The sequence below is a fragment of the Cynocephalus volans genome, chromosome 1 (assembly GCF_027409185.1).
Source record: "Cynocephalus volans isolate mCynVol1 chromosome 1, mCynVol1.pri, whole genome shotgun sequence".
Lineage (NCBI taxonomy): Eukaryota > Metazoa > Chordata > Mammalia > Dermoptera > Cynocephalidae > Cynocephalus > Cynocephalus volans.
In genome coordinates this window covers 44,596,430-44,618,558 of record NC_084460.1, presented here as the reverse complement: position 1 = coordinate 44,618,558, position 22,129 = coordinate 44,596,430, and the positions used below count along the sequence as shown (strand labels likewise).

Here is a 22,129-nt window from a genome sequence, read left to right as displayed (position 1 = left end):
CCGGGTTCCGGCAAAGGTCCTTTAGGCCCCAACACCGGGTTCCACGGCTTCTGTGCTCGCTCTTCTGCACCTTTCTCCTTCCTCCACCGCCGATTTGTAGTCTCCAACTGCCGCGGGCATCGACCTCTTCCCGGGTCCAGCGCGCAGCCGCGGTCCGGCCTCCCTTCAGGCCCTGCTACGGGGGACGTCACTTCCGGGCCGAGTGTTTCCGGGTCGCCGCTGGCCTCCGGGTACTGGTCTCGGTCTTCTGCAGCCGGCCGGAGCAGCGAGAACCCGGGCGGGCCCGGCTCCCGCGGCGGCCGCGCCTCCCGCTTGCTTCTCTCAGCCGGGGCGTCCTCGACGGCAGAGTCAGGGGTGAGTGAGGGGCGGCCGATGGCGGAAACTGCCTTCGGGGCTTTCCCGGGCGGAGGGGGCGCCGGACACGGCGGGGATCGGCGGGCCCTGGAGTGGGGTCCCTTCGCAGCCGGCGGGGCTTCGGGCGGTTCCGCTTCTTTGGTGCCTCCAGGACCCCTACCATGTCCTCAGGATTTTCCTTCCCTCGGGGACTGCCTCACAGGCTCTTGGGACCCGCCGAGAGTGGCTCAGGGCAGCTGAGGAAGAACACCTCCTTCGGGGAGTAGCCAAGTAGGAGGACACCCCGATTCCACCGTGAGGCAGTTACCGCGCAGTGGTCCCCAGCCCAGGCTCTCGCGGCAGACCTGGGTTTGTACTCACTGTGACCTTGGATAAGTCACTTCATCTCAGTTGACTCATTGGTTAAATGGGAGTGAACCTGCTTGCTAGGACTGTACTGGGGATGAAATGAGATAATGCAGGTGAAACACGGTCTCTGGCACACAGCAGGTGTCCAATAAATGATAGCTCCTGTTAATTCGTTTAGAAACCCATGGGGAGGGCCTGAGTTTGAGACTGGGGTGTTTTTCACAACTGATATGGTTCCAGAGGCTGTAGGAATTACCGAGCTGGGAATAGCAGTCGCCAGTTTCTGTCCCCTGCAGGGAGGGGAAACAGCTTCCTCAGAGCCCCCCTTTGAGAGCGGCAGCTGCCCCTAGGGAAGCCCGCTTTCAGCACCGCTGAGGTTATTTTCACAGGTTTGGAAGGCTTCTGAATGAATTTCCCCGGAATCTAGAAGCAGCGTAGGGATCTGGTGTTTCACAGCCAGCGGAACGTGCCTTGAATGTGTCTCGGGAGCTTCCTGCTTGGAATGAGTGCATAGGAGTGGGGTAGGGAGGTAGAGGGGGTTAAACTGCCTTCCCCTGCTCCTGTTTGGAGGTCGACGGAACTCTGATCTGGCTTCAGCCAGACCAGGGATGTGTAAACCTGTGGACAGGGGCAATGCTGCGACTAAAATAGCTTCTGCCTGTGCAGAGAGGAGGCGCCTTCAAATGCTGCTTGGGGAACGTTTCTGCTTGAATGGGCCAGCTGAGGTAAAGCCAAGCTCACGCTTTGCTATCCAGAATCATTTCAATTCCATTCAGTGGGACTTTAAACATACAGGTTTCCTTTTAGATGTTTTAAAAATAATAATTTAAAAAGCCACTGTCACCCTGACTGTGCAGTATATCAGTTTCTCCTCACTGACTTGCTTTTCGAAGGGGACCTGGATTGTGGGTGAGGGAGGTGCTGACCAGGGAGATCAGCTCTGGGCATCTGTCTGACTCTATTTGGGATATTCACAGTGCCTTTTTTTTTTTTTTTTTCTCCCACTGCCAGACTGGCACAGCTTGGCGTTCTTTGGGTTGCTTGGAGAAATTAACAGCTTCTGTCACTGGGCTGTCTTGGTCTCCTGTAACCACGATTTTTGCAGAGAGTATGTTTTTTGTTGTTCTTGCAGACTGCTGGGAATAGATTGTTGGCTCTGTGCTGAGAAAAGACACGAGCTATGACCAGCGGTGGCCTGTATTCTCAGAAAATGTATTCAGCAGGAATGATGTCAGCTGCTTCACCACTGGCCAGTCTCTGGCCAGCCTCTTTCCATGGCCCTTGAGCTTACGTCATAGAGAAATTTGTGGCTCTCCCAGCCCCATTCTGTGTGGGAAGATGGGAATTTTGCTACTATAGGAATTTTTACCACTGGACTCTCCTTGCTTTGCTTTGTCTAACTTAGCCAATCCCTTTCAAGTAGAGCTGTCCAGCAGATGCATCAGAATGGCTTTGCTTAAGAGTTGGGGTTTTTGGCGTCCGACTTACGTTCAGATCTCAAGTCCACTTCTCCCTAGCTTTATGACTTAGTGCAAGTGAGTTGGCCTCTCTGAGCCTCAGTTTCTTCTTTATCTTGGGGCTAGCATGTAGATTTCATAGAGCAGTTAAAAGAGGGTTCTCACACACTGATCCCTTGGTAAATGGTACTGATCGTAACAATGAATAATTATTAATTAACGATACTTAATTAATTAATTGACTCTTTATAGCTCTGTTGGGCAGGTTCCTTAATGGCTGAGCCTTGGTTTCCTCATAGTTATTGTAAGGATTAAATGGGATGATGCAGTTTAAGTGGAAAGCCCAATGCCTGGCGCATAGTAGAACCTCACTAATTGTTAGTTTCCTTCTCTCTCGCCTTAATTATCTTTCTTCTTCTTCTTTTTTTTTTTTTTTTTTTTTAAATTCTATATAAAGATGACCAGTAAGGGGATCTTAAGCCTTGGCTTGGTGTTGTCAGCACCACGCTCAGCCGAATGAACTGGCCATCCCTAAATAGGATCTGAATCCATGGTCTTGGTGTTATCAGCACCACTCTTCCAAGTGAGCCACAGGCCAGTCCTTTTATCTTTTAACATTCACTTTCTTTTGCCTTTTTCCTCACCTCCCTAGGTTGGTTCAAGGTTCTTCTTAGATGGGTTTTCCATCCTTGTTTTTAGCATTTGGAACACCACCTGGGCTCTGTGGATTCCTTTTCCTTGTTTGTTGTTTGCCAGCAACAAACAAGGGTGTGGACTATGGTGTGATTACAGAGCAGCAGACACTGAGCTGAAGAGCTGAGCTTGAGGGTGGCTGACTTTGTATAAATCAGCCTCTTTGAGCTAAAGGCAGACTTCCTTGGAGAAAAATCATAGCAGTCTTTAGAAGGCTTGATGTCCCTGTTTAAATGGTTTTCAGATGTACCAAAAAACAGTCCTTTAGGCCAGAGGCAAGATGGAAGCTTCTTTTAGACAAGTAAAAATGGTAAATGCATATGATATCTGTTAGCAAGAACCGCAATTAGTATCTTCTTTTGGGTTGCAGTATATTTTTATTTTTTAAGAGAACATACATACTTTGGTAGTAGATGATAAGCTCTTCCAGCTAGAATTGAGGGGAGGATATGTCTTCTTCACTGCTGTCCTCTACTCTAGCCACCTTTCCGTATTCCCCCCACTGTACCCAGCCCAGGGCCTGGCAGAAGGTGGGTGCTGCAGAAACTTATTGGACATAGAAATCATGGGGTGGTTAAAGGAACACCAGTTTCAAGTCAAGGCCAGGCCTGGAATCATGGGTCCACCTTCTATTAACCTTGAACTGCTTGCAGTGTATCATGCCGTTTTTTGGAGCCTGTTTCTTTCTCCAGCTGATCTCCCAGGATTCTTGGGAGAAACTAAAGAAGTGGCATCATGAATGTTCATCCTTTGCATCATTCATGTTACCTATTTTATCAAACACCTACTATATGCCAGGCTCTGTGTTAGGTATCGAGGTGAACAAAACAGACACAGCCCTTGCCTTTGTGGAGCTTATCAATGGGGAGAGACAAAAGAGGAAGCTAGTAAATGAATAAGTAAAGTTGATAATTTCAGATCATGGTTATCCCAGGATAATGTGACAGTGAGGGACTGAGAAGGTGGGAGTGGTTGGGGAGGTGGGTGGTCAGGGAGGGCCTCTGAGGGCTGACATTTGAGCTGAGGCCTGAATAATGAGAGATGAGCCAGTTATGGGAAGAATCAGAGAAAGAACATGCAAAAGGAACAGCACATGCAAAGGTCCTGACATAGAAATGAGCTTGACATGTTTGAAGAACAGACAGAAAGGTCTGTGTGGGTGGAGCTTAGAGGGAAGGGAAGACTGCTATGAGAGGTGAGCAGGGTGCGCCACGTATATAGCCTTTGACCTTGGTTGGGAAGTAGAATTTCATCTTAAGTCTATTTATATTTGCCTCCTGTGCTCTTCAGGCTTATTTGTCCCTGCAGCACTGGGCTTTCTCAGCAGGATAGTGGGTAGGAGAAGGTGGCCGGTCTGTGTCCCTGTTTTGCTGCACATCCTACCTCTCACCCCACCAACTGTACCCCCAGGAGTCTCCCAAAAACCATGGAGAAGCCAGACTAGTGAGTCGTTGAGACATGGATGATTTTATTGACCTCAGGATAGTTACCAGCCTCGTAGGCCTTTAGGACTTCCTGAGCAGATCTGCTAACAGACTCCACAGATCAGTCCAATCCCACTGCAGCTTCTTTCTTGGCCCCTTGCCATCTCCCACAGTCATTCAGCACATGCTATGTCCCAGGCACTGTACTGAGGTTACCTTACTGAGCAATGGTCACAGTCCTGCACCCACGGAGCTTCTGGACAGGAGAGGAGAGTGTGAATATGCATGTTTACCACCCTGTTGGAGATATTTGCCCCTCTCTGATCTTAATGCTTGGCATCTTGAGGGTATGGCATCCTCAGATCACAAGAATGGGTGTCAAGGCCTTATTTGGAGCCAGCACTCTGCGAAGAGCTTTATATCCTGATTATGTATGATTGTCACACCAACTCTGAACTCTAGGTACTATTATTATCCCCCTTTTACAGATGAGAAAACTGACACCCAGAGAAGTGGAGTAATTTGCCCCAGTAACCTACAGAAGCAGACCCAGCTTTCACACCCAGGCAGCCTGGCTTCGAACTCCATGTTTGTAACCCTACACGTGTTGCCTCCCCTGGCCCCGGCACTGTCCCTCTATGAGTCCAGATTTGCTCCCAGCATCGTGGCACGTGTACACGTTCTACTAACAAGTGGCTAGGCAGATGACAAGATTGTATAAATCCTGTGTGTCCCAGCTCAGAACATTTCATACTCTCTCAGCAGGGGGCTGTAAAATGATCTTAAGGTAAAGGGAAATGCAGGCCCTTAAAGTCAGCTAAAATCACTGTCCAGGGGACAGTAGCCAGTGTGGTCTCTTTTTAAATTGTAAATACAGTCACGTCCCTCTCCCCTTTGCTTTGAACTCTTCAGTGGCTTCACATTGCTCTTTGAATAAAATATAAAATTCTTAATGTGCTCTTTGAGGCCTTGGGGATCAGGATTCTGCCAATGCCTGCTGCCACATCTCCTGCCACTCTCCTCTGCTCTTGCTGCTTTGGCCTCACTAGCCTTCTTTCTGTTCACATGCCAAGCTCCTTCCTGCCTCAGGAAGGCAGGGTGTGGTAGCTAAGGGCATGGACTTTGGAGCTGGACTGCCTGAGTTCTAATCTCAGCTCTTCCTCTTCAGAGTTCTGTAATACCAATCAGCTGCCAAAAAAAAAAAAAAAGAGTTCTGTAACCTTAGGCAAGTTTCTTCTGTCTCAGTTTTTGCATTGATACCATGGGAATAACAGTAGTACCTGTCTCTTAGGATTGTTTCAGAAGATTGAATGCATGAGTACATGTCAAGAACTTGAAGCACATGGCACGTGTGAAGTGCTCTGACAGTGTTAGCTCAGGGCCTTCCTGGCACCTCTACTGGTACCCTACGTTTGCCTCTTTGCCTGGCACATTCCTCATCCTTCAGCTCTAACTGCCTCTGCCTTGGGGGACTTTCCTAAACTCCCCCTTCAACCCATAAAACCACTTTAGGTGCCCCTATTGTACTCACGCCGACTTTTCCTTCATGAGTGTTAATCACAGTTTTCATTTGTGAGCTCAGCGTCAAGGACCTTATCTGTCTTGTTTCCACTGTAACCTTGCACATAGCATGTCTTCTGTAAACGTGTTGAACGAACGAACAGAAAGGGTCCAGGGCTGATGGTGCTGGCATAGCCTAGGCTGGTTCTGCTTCTTGTGCTGCCTCAGCTCTCAGTGTTGGCATGTGGACCATTTTGCAGAATGATGTGCTTTTTGTTCCTCTCTTTCCAGAGCACCCCACTGGTCCAGATGGGCAACATGTCATTGCTTTCAGTGATGTCCCTGCCTCTAACCCTGAAGCCATGGATGATATGACGTAGCCCCCCTCAATCGGATGGGGAAGCCCAGTTCAATGGATACAAAATATAAGGATGACTTATTTCGGAAGTATATTCAGTTCCATGAGAGCAAAGTGGATACCACCCCCAGCAAGCAGCGTCCGAGCAGTGATGAATACCTGCGGGTGGCAGCCTCAACCCTGCTCAGCCTGCACAAGGTGGATCCCTTTTATCGATTCCGGCTGATCCAGTTCTATGAGGTGGTAGAGAGCTCCCTGCGTTCATTGAGCTCCTCCAGCCTGCGGGCTTTGCACTGCGCCTTCAGCATGCTTGAAACGGTGGGCGTCAACCTCTTCCTCTACCCATGGAAGAAGGAATTCAGAAGTATCAAGGTGAGGTCCAGGGAACTAGCCCTCCATACTGGTCTTCCTTCTCCCTTCTTGCGCCTTCCAGTTCATCCTGAGAGGGGTTACACCAATCTGATCACATCCCTCCTCTGCTCTTAGGCCCTCCCGGGTTCCCCACTGCCTTTGAGATAACAAGCAGAGTTACCCCATAGCTCGCCACCGTGCCTGTCTCTCCAGCGTCATCTTCTAACTGGTTCCCTGCCCCTGGTGCCATATCTTAAGCTGAGGTCAGAAAGGCAGGCAGCACTCTTGGAGCCCAGGGCAGAGGGCTTGGGAAGTGCTGGCCTACGTTTGAAAGGGCTCCTCTGGCTGTTGTATGGGAAATAGACTGTAGAGAGCATGAGTCAGGTGAGGAGATGGTTAGGAGGCTGTTGCAGATGTCCGAGCAAGCTGAGAGATGGTTTGGACTAAGTGGTGGCAAGTGGGGGGGGGGGGGGGGTTGAATTTGAGAGAGAGAGGATTCGTGGCAGGGAACACAGGAGAGTTTCCACCAAGTCAGGCTCTTAAGTCTGACATATCATTCAGACCTTCATGGAAATGCCAGAAAGGCATATTCTCAGTGCTTATTGGATGTTCTTCCTATAATCTGATCCCCTGTATTCATCCGCCTTCATCCTGGCTTCCTCTTCATATGGAGCAGAGCCTTTGTGCTATATGTAGCGAGCTGGTGGTTTTGTTCCCTCCATTTAAAAACAGAGCTGAGGGCTGGCCCGTGGCTCACTTAGGAGAGTGTGGTGCTGATATACACCGAGGCCATGGGTTCAGATCCCTATATAGAGATGGCTGTTTGGCTCACTTTGGAGAACGTGGTGCTGACAACACCAAACCAAGGGTTAAGATCCCCTTACTAGTCATCTTTAAAAAAAAAAAAAAAAAAAAAAATGGGGCTGATGTGTAATTTCCTTGCCCCACACTCTAGGCTGTTAGGAAGTGTTAGCTTCTGCCTTCTGTAGTGAGGAGCTACTGAGATCCTGCCCTTCCCTTTCCTCTCCCTACATGTTCCTCTTCAGACTTGGGATGTCCTTTGCTTTGACACAGTCTCTATTGTGTTTTTAAGAGAAAACACCACCTCTTTTTCTGCCCTCTTCCTTCCCCTAGACATACACGGGCCCTTTCGTTTACTACGTCAAGTCAACATTGCTAGAAGAGGACATCCGAGCCATCCTGAATTACATGGGCTATGTGCCTGAGCTGGGGACTGTGTACAAGCTCAAGGAGCTTGTGGAGACCCTGCAGGTGAAGATGGTCTCCTTTGAGCTTTTTCTGGCCAAGGTTGAGTGTGAGCAGATGCTGGAGATCCACTCACAGGTGAAGGACAAGGGCTACTCTGAGCTGGACATCGTGAGCGAGCGCAAGAGCAGCACGGAGGACGTGCGTGGCTGCTCAGATGCCCTGCGGCGGCGGGCTGAGGGCAGGGAACACCTGACAGCTTCGATGGCCCGTGTGGCGCTCCAGAAGTCAGCCAGTGAGCGGGCGGCCAAGGACTACTACAAGCCCCGTGTGACCAAGCCCTCGAGGTCAGTGGATGCCTATGACAGCTACTGGGAGAGCAGGAAGCCGCCACTGAAGACCTCATTGAGCCTGCGGAAGGAGCCTGTGGCAGCAGACTTGGGGGATGACCTCAAGGATGAGATCATCCGCCCATCCCCCTCACTCCTGACCATGTCCAGCTCCCCCCATGGCAGCCCAGATGACCTTCTACCCCCCTCCTCTAGCAATGGCCTTGGCCTGCTGCGTGGCACACACTTCTCCACTCAGGATGACGTGGATCTGTACACAGACTCGGAACCTAGGGCCACGTACCGTAGGCAGGATGCTCTGCGGCCAGAAGTGTGGCTGGTCAGAAACGATGCCCACCCTCTCTACCACAAGCGCTCGCCCCCTGCCAAAGAGTCTGCCCTATCCAAGTGCCAAAACTGTGGTCTGTCCTGCAGCTCCTCCCTCTGCCAGCGCTGCGACAGCCTGCTCACCTTTCCTCCAGCCTCCAAGCCGAGCGCCTTCACCAGCAAGGCCTCTGCTCACGACAGCCTGGCCCATGGGGCATCTCTGCGGGAGAAGTACCCAGGCCAGACTCAGGGCCTCGACCGGCTGACGCACCTCCACTCAAAACCCAAATCCTCCAGCACAGTCACCTCCCGCTGTGGCTTCTGCAACCGCCCAGGTGCCACCAACACCTGTACCCAGTGTTCAAAAGTTTCCTGCGACACCTGCCTCAGCGCCTACCATTATGACCCCTGCTGCAAAAAGAGTGAGCTGCACAAGTTTATGCCCAACAATCAGCTGAACTACAAGTCCACCCAGTTCTCCCATCTCGTGTATAGATAGACTCGACCTTGCACCTTCCCACTACAAGGGCTACACCACTGACCTTTCTGGTTTCATGGTGAAGAAGTTTTAATGCGTTGATCTCAGAAGCAGAGTCCTGCACTTGACCACGTAGGTTGGGGGTATTGTGGGCTGGCTGCACCCACATGGGAGTTCACTAAGGAACTCAGATATTTCAACTGATGGCTGCTTTGTCGTCTGACAAGGGAGAGGGTGGCACTTCCGTTCAGATTCATTTTTGCTAATCTCTCCACTCCCTGTTCAGTTGGTAGTTGGTTTTTGGTTTTTTTGGTTGTTTTTTCCTTTAAAGAGGATTTCTATCTCTGGGATTCTCACCATGCCTACCCCTTCTGTGAAGCCAACTTGGACTGGGAAGGGCCCGTCAGGTCACCTCCACATGCGCACCTGCTGCGGCGAGCTAGAGGCCTGTTGGCTTGTGAAATGAGCCCTCCTGCCACACCTGGCCTCTCCTAATGGCTCATCCCTTGGCTGCCCCCTTCCCAAATACAAGGATCCCCAGCTGGACTCCCTGCTCCCTACCTTTCCCGCCTCTCCAGTGTCAGAGGTGAACCAAGTCCAGTATTAGCTGAATGTCATCTTGTTGCCACTACAGCTCAGTCAGCCCATGGCGTTTGTGAACTTTGCTCCAACACACTGCAGTGTGCACTTTCCCCAGCAGGAGTTTTCCCTCTCTGTTGTTTGCACATGCCCTCTTACTGTACCATAAATAGATATTCTTGAGATTTATTTTTAAATAAATATTCAACTTGTCGTGTGTTTCAAAGTGGTTAAAAAGTTAAATATGTAGCTGTTTAGAAAAATGCTCTGCGTTCTTTAGTCTTCCACAGGAGGGGCTCACACCCTTTCGCGTTGTATCCTTCACTTACTACAGCCCAAGGGTAAAGTGGAGAGTTCGGGGCAGAGGAGGAACAGAGATGATGTCCCTTTTTCTTGAGTTGGCAAAGAGCCACTGTCTTCCCTACAATAAATATACACCTACCTCCAGTGTGCACTTAGGGGGTTAGTGTGGGCGTCGAGCTCTGTGCGCCTGCAGACTGTAATAACCTAGTGACGATTCAGGGACCTCACCCTTTGGATCTGCAGCCCTGGTCTTTGGCGCTTGCTGAGTGTGCTTGCACTCCATTTCTTAAGTCTCGTTTCAGAGGGAAAATCATTTGGGATTCCCACCATCTCTCCATCTCAGTCCTCTTCTCACCAGTTTCCAGGACTCATCTACAACAACATTTGCGATCTTTTTGCACTAAAAGCGGACACGAGTCGGCATGCGCCCATCAGTGAGACAGCAGATGCTCAGCAGAGCCTAAGCACTTCCAAACCTGAAGGCCCCTTCAACTCCTCATGTGAATTACCGACCCCTGGATTTTCCTTTTGGGGACACAGAGCAGGAGTGGGGCAAGAGTTCGAAAACAAAACTGCTTCCTTGTGAACTAATATATTTTAGCCATAAGTATTTGTGATGTACACAGTGTTAAGGGGTTTACACGCAGTGGGTTTTTCCAGGAGAAAGGTATTCAGCTCTTGAGCAAGTTAAAATCTCACTGAATCCTGAAGCCACTGTGAATCTGCTGATGTTCTTCCAACTAAATCAAGTGATTTTAAGGTTTTCCAAATCTTCTATGGCTTTTTTTAAATCTGTCTGGTAGATCACATGTAGATATACAATGTGTATATAAAGCTGAATTTCAACCAACTTTATTATTAATACCAGCCTATCCAGGCATCCATCTGTGATGTTCTTCTTTTTCACATTTCCGAACTGGCAATGCCTGGCCCACTCCTGAGAGCTCTAGTTTTCTTGTTTTCCATTTCCAGATGGTTCCATCATTACAGTAACTTAACTCTTTTAACCAACCGTGATGCCACGTAACTTACACAGTGGACAAAGACAGGATTGACTAACTCATCCTAGGAGGAAAAAGTCCAGTGATCATCACGGAAATACTGCGCTCGTAGACTGGAATAGGAAATTCTGTGACCATGCTCCTTGGTGTGTATGTTATTGTATGAGGTTGCTGTGATTGAGATACTTAAACATGTACTAATTTAAAAATGCAGATGTTTTGCATTTGATTTCTACCGAGAGTTGAAATGTTGAGAGATGAATAAAAACATAATAAAATGTCTTCCATTGTATTGTTAAATGAAGTGTTTCAGGTTTTATGTACCCTTTCCCTGCTTCTTTGAAGTTTGGGTTGCTTGGTGGTGGTGGTGGTTTTTTTTTTTTTTTTCCTCAAGTCATATTTAGTTCTTTAGTGACAGGACTCAAATTTTCTCCCCCATGAAACTGACAAGTAATAGCCATCAGTTGAGTGCTGTGCTACGTGCCAGGCAGTTTATACATTGAGACTTTACATGCATGATTTCATTTAATAGTTTCCATCATTCTATGAGATAGGTACTGTTATGATCTCCATCTGTGCAAGAATGTGCAGCTGAGGTATAGAGTTCAGCCATGTTTCCCAAGGGTTGGAATGCGTATTCCAGGAAAAATGGTTGGTGATGGTGTCTGAGAGGCGTTAAATAACATTGAAGGATGTTATAAAAAGTTAATTCCATTTTTAATTCTTCCCATCCATTTAACTGTCTTGAGGAGGTCAGTTTCGTGTTACCTTGTCTTTAACAAAACAGGTGTCAAGCTCACAGCCTTTAACAGGGTCTTAACTAGTTACCTTCTATCTAGGGCAGGCCATGCTACTTTTCCATTTACAGCAGTGATAGTAGATTTCTTTTAAGAATCAATTTAAGGGCTGGCCATTAAGCTCAGTTGGAGTGTGGTGTTGATAACACCAAGGTCTGGGACTCAATTTCTGTATTGGCCAGCCACAAAAAAAAAAAAAAATCAATTTAATGTGTGCTGTGGTTTGAATGTCTTCAAAGCTCATCTTGAAACTTGATCCCCATTGTGAGTATCAAGATGATGGGAAATCCAACTATGGTATTTGAAAGGTGGGGTCTTTGGGAGAGGATTGGATCCTGAGAGCCATGCCCTCGTGAATGGACTCATCCATTCATGGATTGATGGATTAATGGGTCAATACATGATTGCTGATTGTGGAGTGGCACCGGTGGCTTTATCAGGAGAGCCAGTGAGCATGTTAACATGCTCTTGCTGCCCTCTTGCCATTTGACGTCCTGGGCTGCCTCGGGGCTCTGCTGAGAGTCCTCATCAAGAAGGCCCTCACCAGATGTGTTCCATCGACCTTGGACTTCCCAGCCTCCAAAACTAAGAAATAAATTTCATTTTCTTATAAATTACACAGTTACAGATTTCTGTTATAAACGACAGAAAATGGACCAATACCAAGTAGTTTTACAAATGAGAGTTAGCTTAAAAGCAAAATGTATGGCAGAAATCTTGAGGGTAGTAGAAGAGCAGCTTTAGTTTGGGCAATCTTGGTTTTAAGCACCAGCAGGGCCTCTGCCCACCCTGCTGACCACTGTGCTGTGTTGGCCCCACGAGGCAGCTCAGCTGTCTGGAAAGAGACTGAACAGATTTCTCCATTTCATACACTGGCTGAACAGGTTTCCCCATTTCGTGCATCCAGACCAAGGCCCAGGTGCTGGGATTGCATTTAACTACAGTGTAGCCAATGGCACCGCCATCCTGGCTGTCAGGAACAGCAGCTTGCTAGAGATGAACACCCAGCCTGAGAGTGCAAAGGAAGCCAGACATTTGCTCCCACATCCGAATGAGAGCAGTGACTTCAGAGCAGATTGCTTAATTTGTATATGCAAATGACAAGCATATTTAAACATCAGGCCCACCAGCTGTACAGCAATAGCTCTGGTGCCAGTTCCAAGCACCAGTTGGTAGCTGATTACCCCACATGCCTGATGACCAATCTCGGAGGAATGGGAGCCACAGCAGACACATAGATTGAACCCTGATCTCCATTCAACCCTTCTCCCTTGGTAATGGAAACCCTGAATTTTAAATCTATGGCCATCCAGAATAAAGACTGCATTTCCCAGCCCAGTTTCCCAGGAGAGGTTGAAGTGGAACTGCTGGATCATATGGTAATGCTATTTTTAATTTTTTGAGAGGCCTCCATACTGTTTTCCATAGCAGCTGCATCATTTTACAGTGCACAGGGGTTCCAGTTTCGCCACATCTTTGCTAACACTTGTGTTCTGGGTAGTTTTGTTTTGTTTTTTGTTTGTCTGTCTTTATAGCGGTCCTCCTAATGGATGTGAGGTGATGTCTTGTGGTTTTGATTTGCATTTCTCTAATGATTAGTGATGTTGAGCATCTTTTCATGTGCTTGTTGGTCATTTGTATATTTTATTTGGAAAAATATCTATTCAAGTCCTTAGTCTATTTTTTAATTAATTAATTTTTTTGGCAGCTGGCGGGTACAGGATCTGAACCCTTGACCTTGGTGTTGTAACTCCGTGCTCTGACCAGTTGTGCTAATCAGCCAGCTCTCTTTGTATATTCTGGATATTAATTCCTTATCAGATATATGATTTGCAAATACTTTCTTCCATTCTTTAGGTTGCCATTTCACTCTGTTGTTTCTTTTGATGCATGAAGTTTTTAAGTTTGATATAGTCCCATTTGTCTATTTTTTGCTTTTGTTGCCTGTGCTTTTGGTGTAATATCTAAGCAGCCATTGCCAAATCCAACGTCATGAAGCTTTTTCTTCCCTATGTTTCCTTCAAGGAGTTTTATTGTTTTAGGTTTTACATTTAGGACTTTAATCCATTTCAAGTTAATTTTTGTGGGCTGGCCGGTTAGCTCACTTGGGAGAGTGTGGTTCTGGTAACACAAAGGTTACAGGTTCGGATCCCTATACAGGCCAACACCAAGAAAAAAAGATCCTTGAGTTAATTTTTGTATGTGGTATAAGACAGGAAGTCTTTGTTCTTTTGTGTGTGGATATCCATTTTCTCCATTACCATTTGCTGAAGAGACTGTCCTTTCCCCATTGAATGATCTTGGCACCCTTGTCCTCGATAATCATTTGACCATATATTAAGCGTTTATTTCTGGGCTCTCTATTCCACTGGTCTATATGTCTTAATGTAAGTACCACACCATTTTGATTATTGTAGCTTTGTAATGTTTGGATGTCAGAAAGTGCAAGACCTCCAGCTTTGTTCTTGACTTTTTCAATATTGTTTTGGCTATCCCTATATAGGATCCGAACCCGTGGCCTTGGTGTCATCAGCACCGCACTCTCCCAAGTGAGCCATGGGCCGGCCCATGTTTGCATTTAAAAAAAAAACAAAAAACGTGAAATCTGAACAAAGTCTATAGATTGTACCAATGTCAGTCTCCTGGTTGTGATATCATTCTATAGTTGTGCAAGGTGTCACCACTAGGGGAAACTGGGTGAAGGGGTACATGGGACCTTTCTGTACTATATTTTGCAACTACCTGTGAATCCATGATTTGTTTTTTAAGTTAAAAAAAATAAAAAGAAACTCCCCTCATCTCTTTGACTACCGGTGGTATAGCTTAAGAAAGGCGGGATACAGAGGGCCGAGCCCGTGGCGCACTTGGTAGAGTGCTGCGCTGGCAGCACGGCGACGCTCCCGCCGCGGGTTCGGATCCTATATAGGACTGACCAGTGCACTCACTGACTGAGTGCCGGTCACGAAAAAACGACAAAAAAAAAAAAAAAGAAAGGCGGGATACAGGCTCAATTCTTTCCCCTCTTTTTTTACTTAGAATAATGAGTTGATGCCATAGAATCCCCCAACAGTGGGGGAAATATATCACAAGTTATACTTACATCTTAAATAAAATTCAGGACCACAATTTTTTTTGCGGCGGGGAGGGGGTGTTGCTGGCCAGTATGACCCCTTGCTATTGGTGTTATAACATGGACCACACAATTTTTACTTAACCTCATTTATTTTTTTCACACAGAATCCCGGTTCTCAAGGACACAGGAAAGGCACTACTAATTTTGATTTTGTTACCTATGTCTAAACCTAATCTTCATCTGGTTAGCTCAGTTGGTTAGAGTGCAGCCTATAACACCAAGGTCATGGATTCAGATCCCCATACCGGCCAGCCACCAAAAAAGTAAATAAATAAAAATAAAGCTAATCTTGACTAATTGGAGGGAGTCATAGGCCTGGAGTGGCCCTTGGAGAGTTTCTTAGTCACTTACCACAGAGTGCTCCAGGAGCATCTGCAAGTTCACATTGTGAAGGGAGTAGGATTAGAATAACATGATGAATTCCTGGTGGCCCACTGCTCTGTTTAAGAAATGGAACATCAGGGATACGGCTGAAGAGACAGTGGAAGCCACAGTGGGTATGACACAGTTCAAATGGAGTTCACCTTCCCTAACCCGAGGAGCCTCTTGACCCTGGCATATTTTTTTTTTTTTTTTTTTTTTTAAAAGATGACCGGTAAGGGGATCTTAACCCTTGACTTGGTGTTGTCAGCACCACGCTCAGCCAGTGAGCGAACCGGCCATCCGTATATGGGATCCAAACCCGGGGCCTTGGTGTTATCAGCACCGCACTCTCCCGAGCGAGCCACGGGCCGGCCCTTGACCCTGGCATTGACCATTCTAGCCCTTCCTCACACTTCCACTACACTTGGCCACATCCCTAAGCAACATTGTTTTGCATGGTTGCCTATGTACTGCGTTCTTCTGCAGCTTGCCATCTTCATTCAGCTGTCCATCTTCACTGCTGTATAGTGTCCCATTGCATTACTGTGCCACAGTTTACCCACGTTCCTAGTGAAAAACATTTGCTTGTTTCTAATATTTTGCTACTACAAATATTTGTGTAGGTGTCTCCTCCTGTATGAGTGTGTCCATGAGAATTTCTCTAGGGCAGGGGTGGCTGAATGTTTTCTGTAAATGGCCAGATAGTGAATACTTTTTGTGAGCCGAGATGCAAAATCAAGGATATTATGTAGGTACTTATACAGCAAGAGAGAACACAAATTTCCATAAATGTTTTATTGACAGAATTCAAAACCTTATTTATACACATTGAAATGTGAATTACATATAATTCTCATATGTCATGAAATATTCTTTTGACTTTTTTCAGCCATTTGAAAATATGAAAAACATTTTGTGGGTAATACAAAAACAGGAGGCAGGCTGGATTTGGGCCACAGGCAGTAATTTGCTAATTCTTGCTCTAAGGCCTAAACCTAGGAGAGGAATTGCTGGGTTGAAGGATGGCAGGTGTTTTTCATTTTACTAGGCTTTGGCTGATGCTCTTCAAGGTGATTACATCAATTTGAACTCTTACCTGGTTCCCTAGTGCTCTTTTTTGTTTCTGTTTTTGCAGATAACTGGTATGGGTATCCGAACCCTTAACCTTTGTATTATCAACACCATGCTATAACTAACTGAACTAACCAGCCAACTCTTGAGTGTCTTTTTGAGAGCGAAGAAAGAGTTCTAGAAATTCCCCAAGATATTGCTTCATTCTCCTGCTGAGTTGGGTTATAGGCCCATTCCTCAGCCAGTCTCAGGCAAATCTCTGGGAATGGGACCAGCTTCCCCTCGAAGCATATGGTCACCCGTACTCTTTGACAGGGCACAGGGAGGAAATGGTGATTAGGGGAATCAACAGGTTTGTCACACTAGGGATTAATGGGTGTGTGTTTGAGTAGTAGTATGTGTATTTTTAAAAGCATGTTCTAACATTTCTACTCCTTTAACTCAGTTTTAGTCATTTTGAAATCTCAAACATTGAAGAAGGTGAAATTTTTATGTCTCTCTAAAAGTGACAAGATGCTGGCCTAATATTCTGAACATCTTTCCATGTCCTTAAATCTTTAACTGTTGGCAAATATTCTATCATCTTACCAATCCCCTATCAATGGAGAAAGAGGTTTTTTCCAATTTTTCCCCATTACAGATATTGCCAGGATGACCATCCTTGGAGCCAAATTTTTGTGCACTTCCATTTTGTCCTATGAGTGGAATTGCTGAGACATTTTCATTCAGGCTTTGATAGGTGTCACTATGGCCTCTGGAAAATTTGAACCAGCTGGCCCTCCCACCAGCAGATATGATGAGTGTAGGGCTCATCTTTGCCACAAAATAAACTAATCACATTTTTGTAGACTTTTTTTTTTTTTTTTTTTAAAGATGACCGGTAAGGGGATCTCAACCCTTGGCTTGGTGTTGTCAGCACCACGCTCAGCCAGTGAGCAAACCGGCCATCCCTATATAGGATCCGAACCCGTGGCCTTGGTGTTATCAGCACCGCACTCTACCGAGTGAGCCACGGGCCGGCCTTAGACTTTTTTTTTTTTTTTTGGTAAGCAAAGACCTATTTTCTTCCCCATGTGCATCAGGGTATCAGCCTAGAGCTGCCTGCGTGCACAGAGGGCCCTTGGTCCCTCTGTTCCTAGGACCAGGCTAGCGCCAGCTGATGCTATGCCCCCCAGGTTTGCCAGGCATCCTCACTAAGCAGTGAGTATGTGGCTTGCACCTGCCTGCTCTCCTGCACTTTGTGAAAAAGTTATGGCAATTTATTTTTTATGTTTTGGGTGACTGGCCAGTACAGGGATCTGAACCTTGACTTCGGTGCTATCAACACCACGCTCTAATCAACTGAGCTAACTGACCAGCCCAAGAACCTCCACTTATGGGCACATACTGTTGGCCAGCTCCCTGAGATGACTGCACTGGCTCTGACCCCCTGTCCTTTGTCTCCTGGATCTTCTCTAGGCCAGGAGCACAGAGCCATGCTGTCTCTTGGGGCAAGGGGCTGCCTTCCAGAGGTAATGGGGCCCACTCCCCAGGCCAGCTTCATCTCCCCTTGGCTCCCAGTGGAATGAGTGGGGGTGTGTGACCCTCCCCCCTCCTGAGCTTTCTGGCCTCTGAGGAAAATACTACTTCTCTCTACCCTGAGAGCTTTTTATAGCAATTGAGAAGGTTGAAATGTGAATAAAAAATACCCAGTTCCTTCAGTGGGAATGAGGTGCCTGCCCAAGATCTGTCCCGCTCCCGACTCCATGTTACTCAGGCTGACACTGCTCAGCAACACTCCATTCCCAGCCTCCCTTGGAGGCGGCCTGGGAAAACCCTGCTTTTTACTTACCATTGTCCCGACCCCTCTGGTGGTATTTCTCTGACACTGAGGCCAAGTGTCAGGTTACCACCTGACATCACACTTGCAGTTTTTATTATGGTAGAGAAATATTTCTTAGAACTCAGGTCTTCAGTAAAAGTGGGCAAAGGGAAGCCTACTGAGGCCTCCTGAGCCTCCCCAGGGGATGGGATGAAGGCAGGGTTGGAGGGAACTAGGGCCAAAACAGGTTCTGCCTGTTTTCGTTTTATTTACATGCATTTTGTTTGTGCCTGCTACCATAACAGCTTCAGATGCCTTCTGGAAGTACATGGGGATATGAATGAACTAATGCCCCAACCTTCCCACACATAATGCCACCACCTCCTATCAGAGGGTGTGAACAGGCCCCAACTCCTACAACAGTGCGGGTTTAACGGAAGAAGTTTCAACTTTTACCTTCTGGCAGAGGTCCACCGGGGGCTGATCAGCAATCCCAGGTGGTGGGAGACCAGGTGGCCCTGCCCACAGGCCTGGGAGAACAGAACTAGCAAGTGCCGGGGAAGATAGGCTCCTAGCACCAGTGAGGAAAAGCTGCAGCCTGGCTGAGGCCTCACGAGCTCGTTGCTGAGGGCCAGAGGCAGGAACAGGACCCAGGCCTGTCCAAGCCAAAGCCCACACTCCTAACCATGGTGCTTCACAGCAACATGTCTGCTGCTGGCCCAGAGAGGCTGGTTAGGTGTGTGACACAAAGCCGAGCCTAAGAGTGGTTGATCTGTGCATTTGCAGCCACGTGAATGTGAACACAGAAGCCAACTCTCATTCAGCAGCATTTATTTTTATTCCTAAAATAAGTATCCAGTGACATGACTTTTCCATCTGTTTTTTAACCCTTTAAAGAGTACAGTGAGATGAAGCAGGGTCCTCAAAAACAAGATAAAGCAGGGGCTCCAGCATAGCAGCCATGGGTCCCCCATCTCTGACCCTCCTTCCCCTCCCTGGTCCAAAGCTCCATCCAGAAGGGCAGCCAGTCATTTCCCAGGAGCCAGGAACTCACAAGCCTCTCACAGCTCACTTGGGGGAGATGAAAGAGTAAGCCCGACTTCCCTTAAAACAAAAACCCCAATACTTTAAAAAATCCTTCATTTTTACAAATAAAATGACGAAAAAGAATGTAAGATTCTGAGAACAAACGAAACTTTGCAGGAGCCATGCACTGGCATAACCCACACAGACACCCCAACTGTCCAGTGAGGAGTAAGGGGCCCTCCCCATCCCCTGGGCGGGCCTCCTTCAAGCAGGGCTGGGCTAGGGGCCCACAGGGCTGACAGGTGACCTTGTTCCTGTGGCCACCAAGGTGCATCTTCCAATCCAATCACATGGCCACAGCCAGGGAGAAGATCAACTCATGGGTAAGTAAGGCCAAGGTTTTCCCCACCCCCTGGGATTGTGTCGCTGGGGTGGGAAGGAGTAAAAAACGGTGTGGGACAGTGGGATAGGGGTGGGGCCGGGGATATTAGAAAACCAGCCTTCCTTCATTACGTGGCCAATGACAATGGAGTCCCTGAATATCTAACTGCATTCATTTCAGAAACGGCAGGAGCCTAAAAAGCAGGGAGTGCAGGCTCTTATTCTCTGGGAGGCTTTACTTTTTCTGGCAGCTATCTAGCCGGTATGGGGGTTTGAACCCTTGACCTTGTGGAGCCTTTACTGTGGTGTTTTTATCCAAAATATATTGCCCGAACTCTGGAGACTAGTTTCCTGGGAGAACACGTCCTTAATGGTTCTGGCTGCTGTATCAGGAACAGTGCAGATCTGGTTTCCTACCCACTGACCAGCAGGGGAAACACATGCCGGCATTTTGGAGGGAATGGGGGAGAGGGAAGGGGAACATTTCTCTTTTTTGCATCTAAAATCCTAACCAATGGCAGGTAACTGCTGCTGAGAAATTTGTCTTCACACTGAAATCAGGGAGCAGTTCTAAGTCAGAGGCCACCCCAGGTCACACCTGCACCTCTGTCAGCCCCCAGCCTGCCACCTCCAAAGCAGAAGTAGGGTCCTGAGGACTCTACCAAGCATGGGGCCCCTGTGGGAATGTGGAGCTGAGACTTCATGAGGCCGAGTCTTGCTGATGGCACCTTCAGTGAGGATTTTAAGAAAGCTCCCCACTCACCAATCTTTCAGCAATCCATCACACACAAAGGAAACTGCGGGCTAATTGGTGCCTCTCTGGGCTAACTTGGGCTGCCAGCATTCTGGGCCAGGCCCTGCCCCTTGGCTCCGGGCAGCATTCCCACTGTGAAAAGAGGTGGCTGGCTTGGGGTGGTGGAGGGAGGGCTTCAGTTCTGCCCCTGGTCTGAGCATCTGATGATGGAACTGAGCCACCTTCAATCTGGCCCTGGCCTAGCCCACGGCCAAACTTGATCTGGGGACTAAAGTCAGCTCCTTTCCCTGTAAGACCTGACACCCCAAGTCACAGGGTGTGGCTGTTCTGAGTGGTCCTACAACCACAGGGTTACAGAAAGCGTGCAATTTATTCCAAAAAGTGGTTCAAAAATCACAGAGCCTGCTGTGGAGAGGCTGCCGAGGGATCCTCAGGGTGTGGGGCCTGCTGCTGCACATTTCCAGGTCCACTGGCTAAAGGGCCAGCTTCCCCAAAGGTACTCACTGACTTTCCAGCCTTCATTGCACTAAAGTATAACCTCCTACATGCTAGAACTCTCCTGTCCCATGGCCTAGACCTAAAGGAAAATAAATACGCAGGACAGTTCAGTTAAACTGGATATTTTTATATCTTGTATGCACTTACTGCCCCAAACAGAATTATTAGGGCATTTTTTGGCAGCTGGTCAGTAATGGGATCCGAACCCTTGAACCCCTGACCTTGGTGTTACAAGGCCATGCTCTAACCAACTACGCTAACTGGCCAGACCCCCAAATAATAGATTAGGTATGCTAAAGGTAGTAGCAATTTCTGATTCTCGGATTTGAAAAAATCCATCAGGAAACTATACCCCATATGCCTTTAGCATATGACTAAGGCGAACTGAGAGGCTGCGGGAGTATCGGCCAACCCTCATTCATGGGAACTCTATCCCAGGTTGCTAAGCCCTCCCTCAGCCAGCAGGGGGCATAGGTGGCTCATAGGAGATCCAGGCTGGTACCTTCCAGGAAAGGTACCCATCCCCTGACCCCCAGCAAAACCTTGGGGCCCTTCCATCAAGCCCCCCATGTGCTCTTCTACTACAGGGTGTTTTCAGGTCTCAACTAAAAGTGGGAGGCCAGGCATGATGTGGCTGGGGCATCAGACCTGGTGATGAGGGAGTCTGAACTAAGATCCTGACTCTATTGCTTGATCTGTGAATTTAAGATTAAAAAAGAAAGAAATCCGGGCAAGCTATTGAGTTTGCAGAGCAACTCACATCTCTAAGATCAGTAAATCAGTTCCGACCTGGAGTGTGAGAATAATCAGGTTGCAGATCCCTGTCCCTAAGGCCCAGGTGTGGGCAAAGGTCCCCACCCTCTTGGACCTCTTCTACTTTGCCACTAAAAGGAAATGGTGGAGACCAAAATTATGCAAGGTCATGGCTTAAATTATGGGGTATCAACAGCCCATAGATGGGCAAAGTCAAGCAATTACAGGGCTTGTGAGAGGGCAGTGAGGACAGGATGCAAGTCAGTACCTCCATTTCATCTGAATGTGATTGGCAGTTCCTCACCCTGAGATAGTCGGGGAGGCCGGGACCATGGGTTGGGTGCCAGGGTGTGGGTGTTGTATGCATGTGACTCCAGACCACTGGAGTCCCAAGTGGGGGAGGGTTGGGGGGTGGGAAGGGAGCAGCACTGGGCACTGCTGGTCTGGCCCCTGCTCTACTGCTGTGGGGAGCTGGGACCCTGGCATGGGGGTCAAATGGGACCCAACATGGTGGGGAACTAGGAGAGGGGAAAGAGGATAGAACTCTAATTAGCAGTGATAGTGGCAGCATGTAAATGGACAGCAGACACTACAGAGCCTAGGAAAAGGGGCCTCTGATTGGACAAACAAGAAGAACCAATAGGGGAATCCTGGTGAGGGAGATCAGGGGTGATTACTATGCTCTCACTACTTTGTAAAAGTGCATGAATTTAAACTGAATCAAGACAGCAGTTGCTGGCCCGTAGAAACCCTGTATCTCTAGGTTTTCCCTCTAGAGGGTGCTCTGACCCCACACAGAACAGGCTCACTACCCCCAACCGCCCCCCCCCCCCAAAATCCAGGT

The 22,129-nt window shown here is 47.9% G+C and overlaps 1 protein-coding gene across 1 annotated transcript; it reads left to right on the top strand.

Moving 5' to 3' along the window:
- Positions 1 to 253: 253 nt before the first annotated feature.
- On the top strand, positions 254 to 10,962 carry SPATA2 (spermatogenesis associated 2). Its single transcript, XM_063099108.1, has 3 exons — positions 254 to 354; positions 6,068 to 6,506; positions 7,620 to 10,962. Exons 2-3 carry the CDS (start codon positions 6,171 to 6,173, stop codon positions 8,844 to 8,846), a joined length of 1,563 nt encoding a protein of 520 aa, XP_062955178.1. The 5' UTR covers positions 254 to 354; positions 6,068 to 6,170; the 3' UTR covers positions 8,847 to 10,962.
- The last annotated feature ends 11,167 nt before the right edge of the window (positions 10,963 to 22,129 follow it).

Excerpts from the sequence above, each read along its gene's own strand:
- SPATA2 (XM_063099108.1), top strand. The coding sequence starts at position 6,171 with ATGGGGAAGCCCAGTTCAATGGATACAAAATATAAGGATGACTTATTT. Across the intron at positions 6,507-7,619 it reads AGGAATTCAGAAGTATCAAG|ACATACACGGGCCCTTTCGT; the intron begins GTGAGGTCCAGG and ends TCCTTCCCCTAG.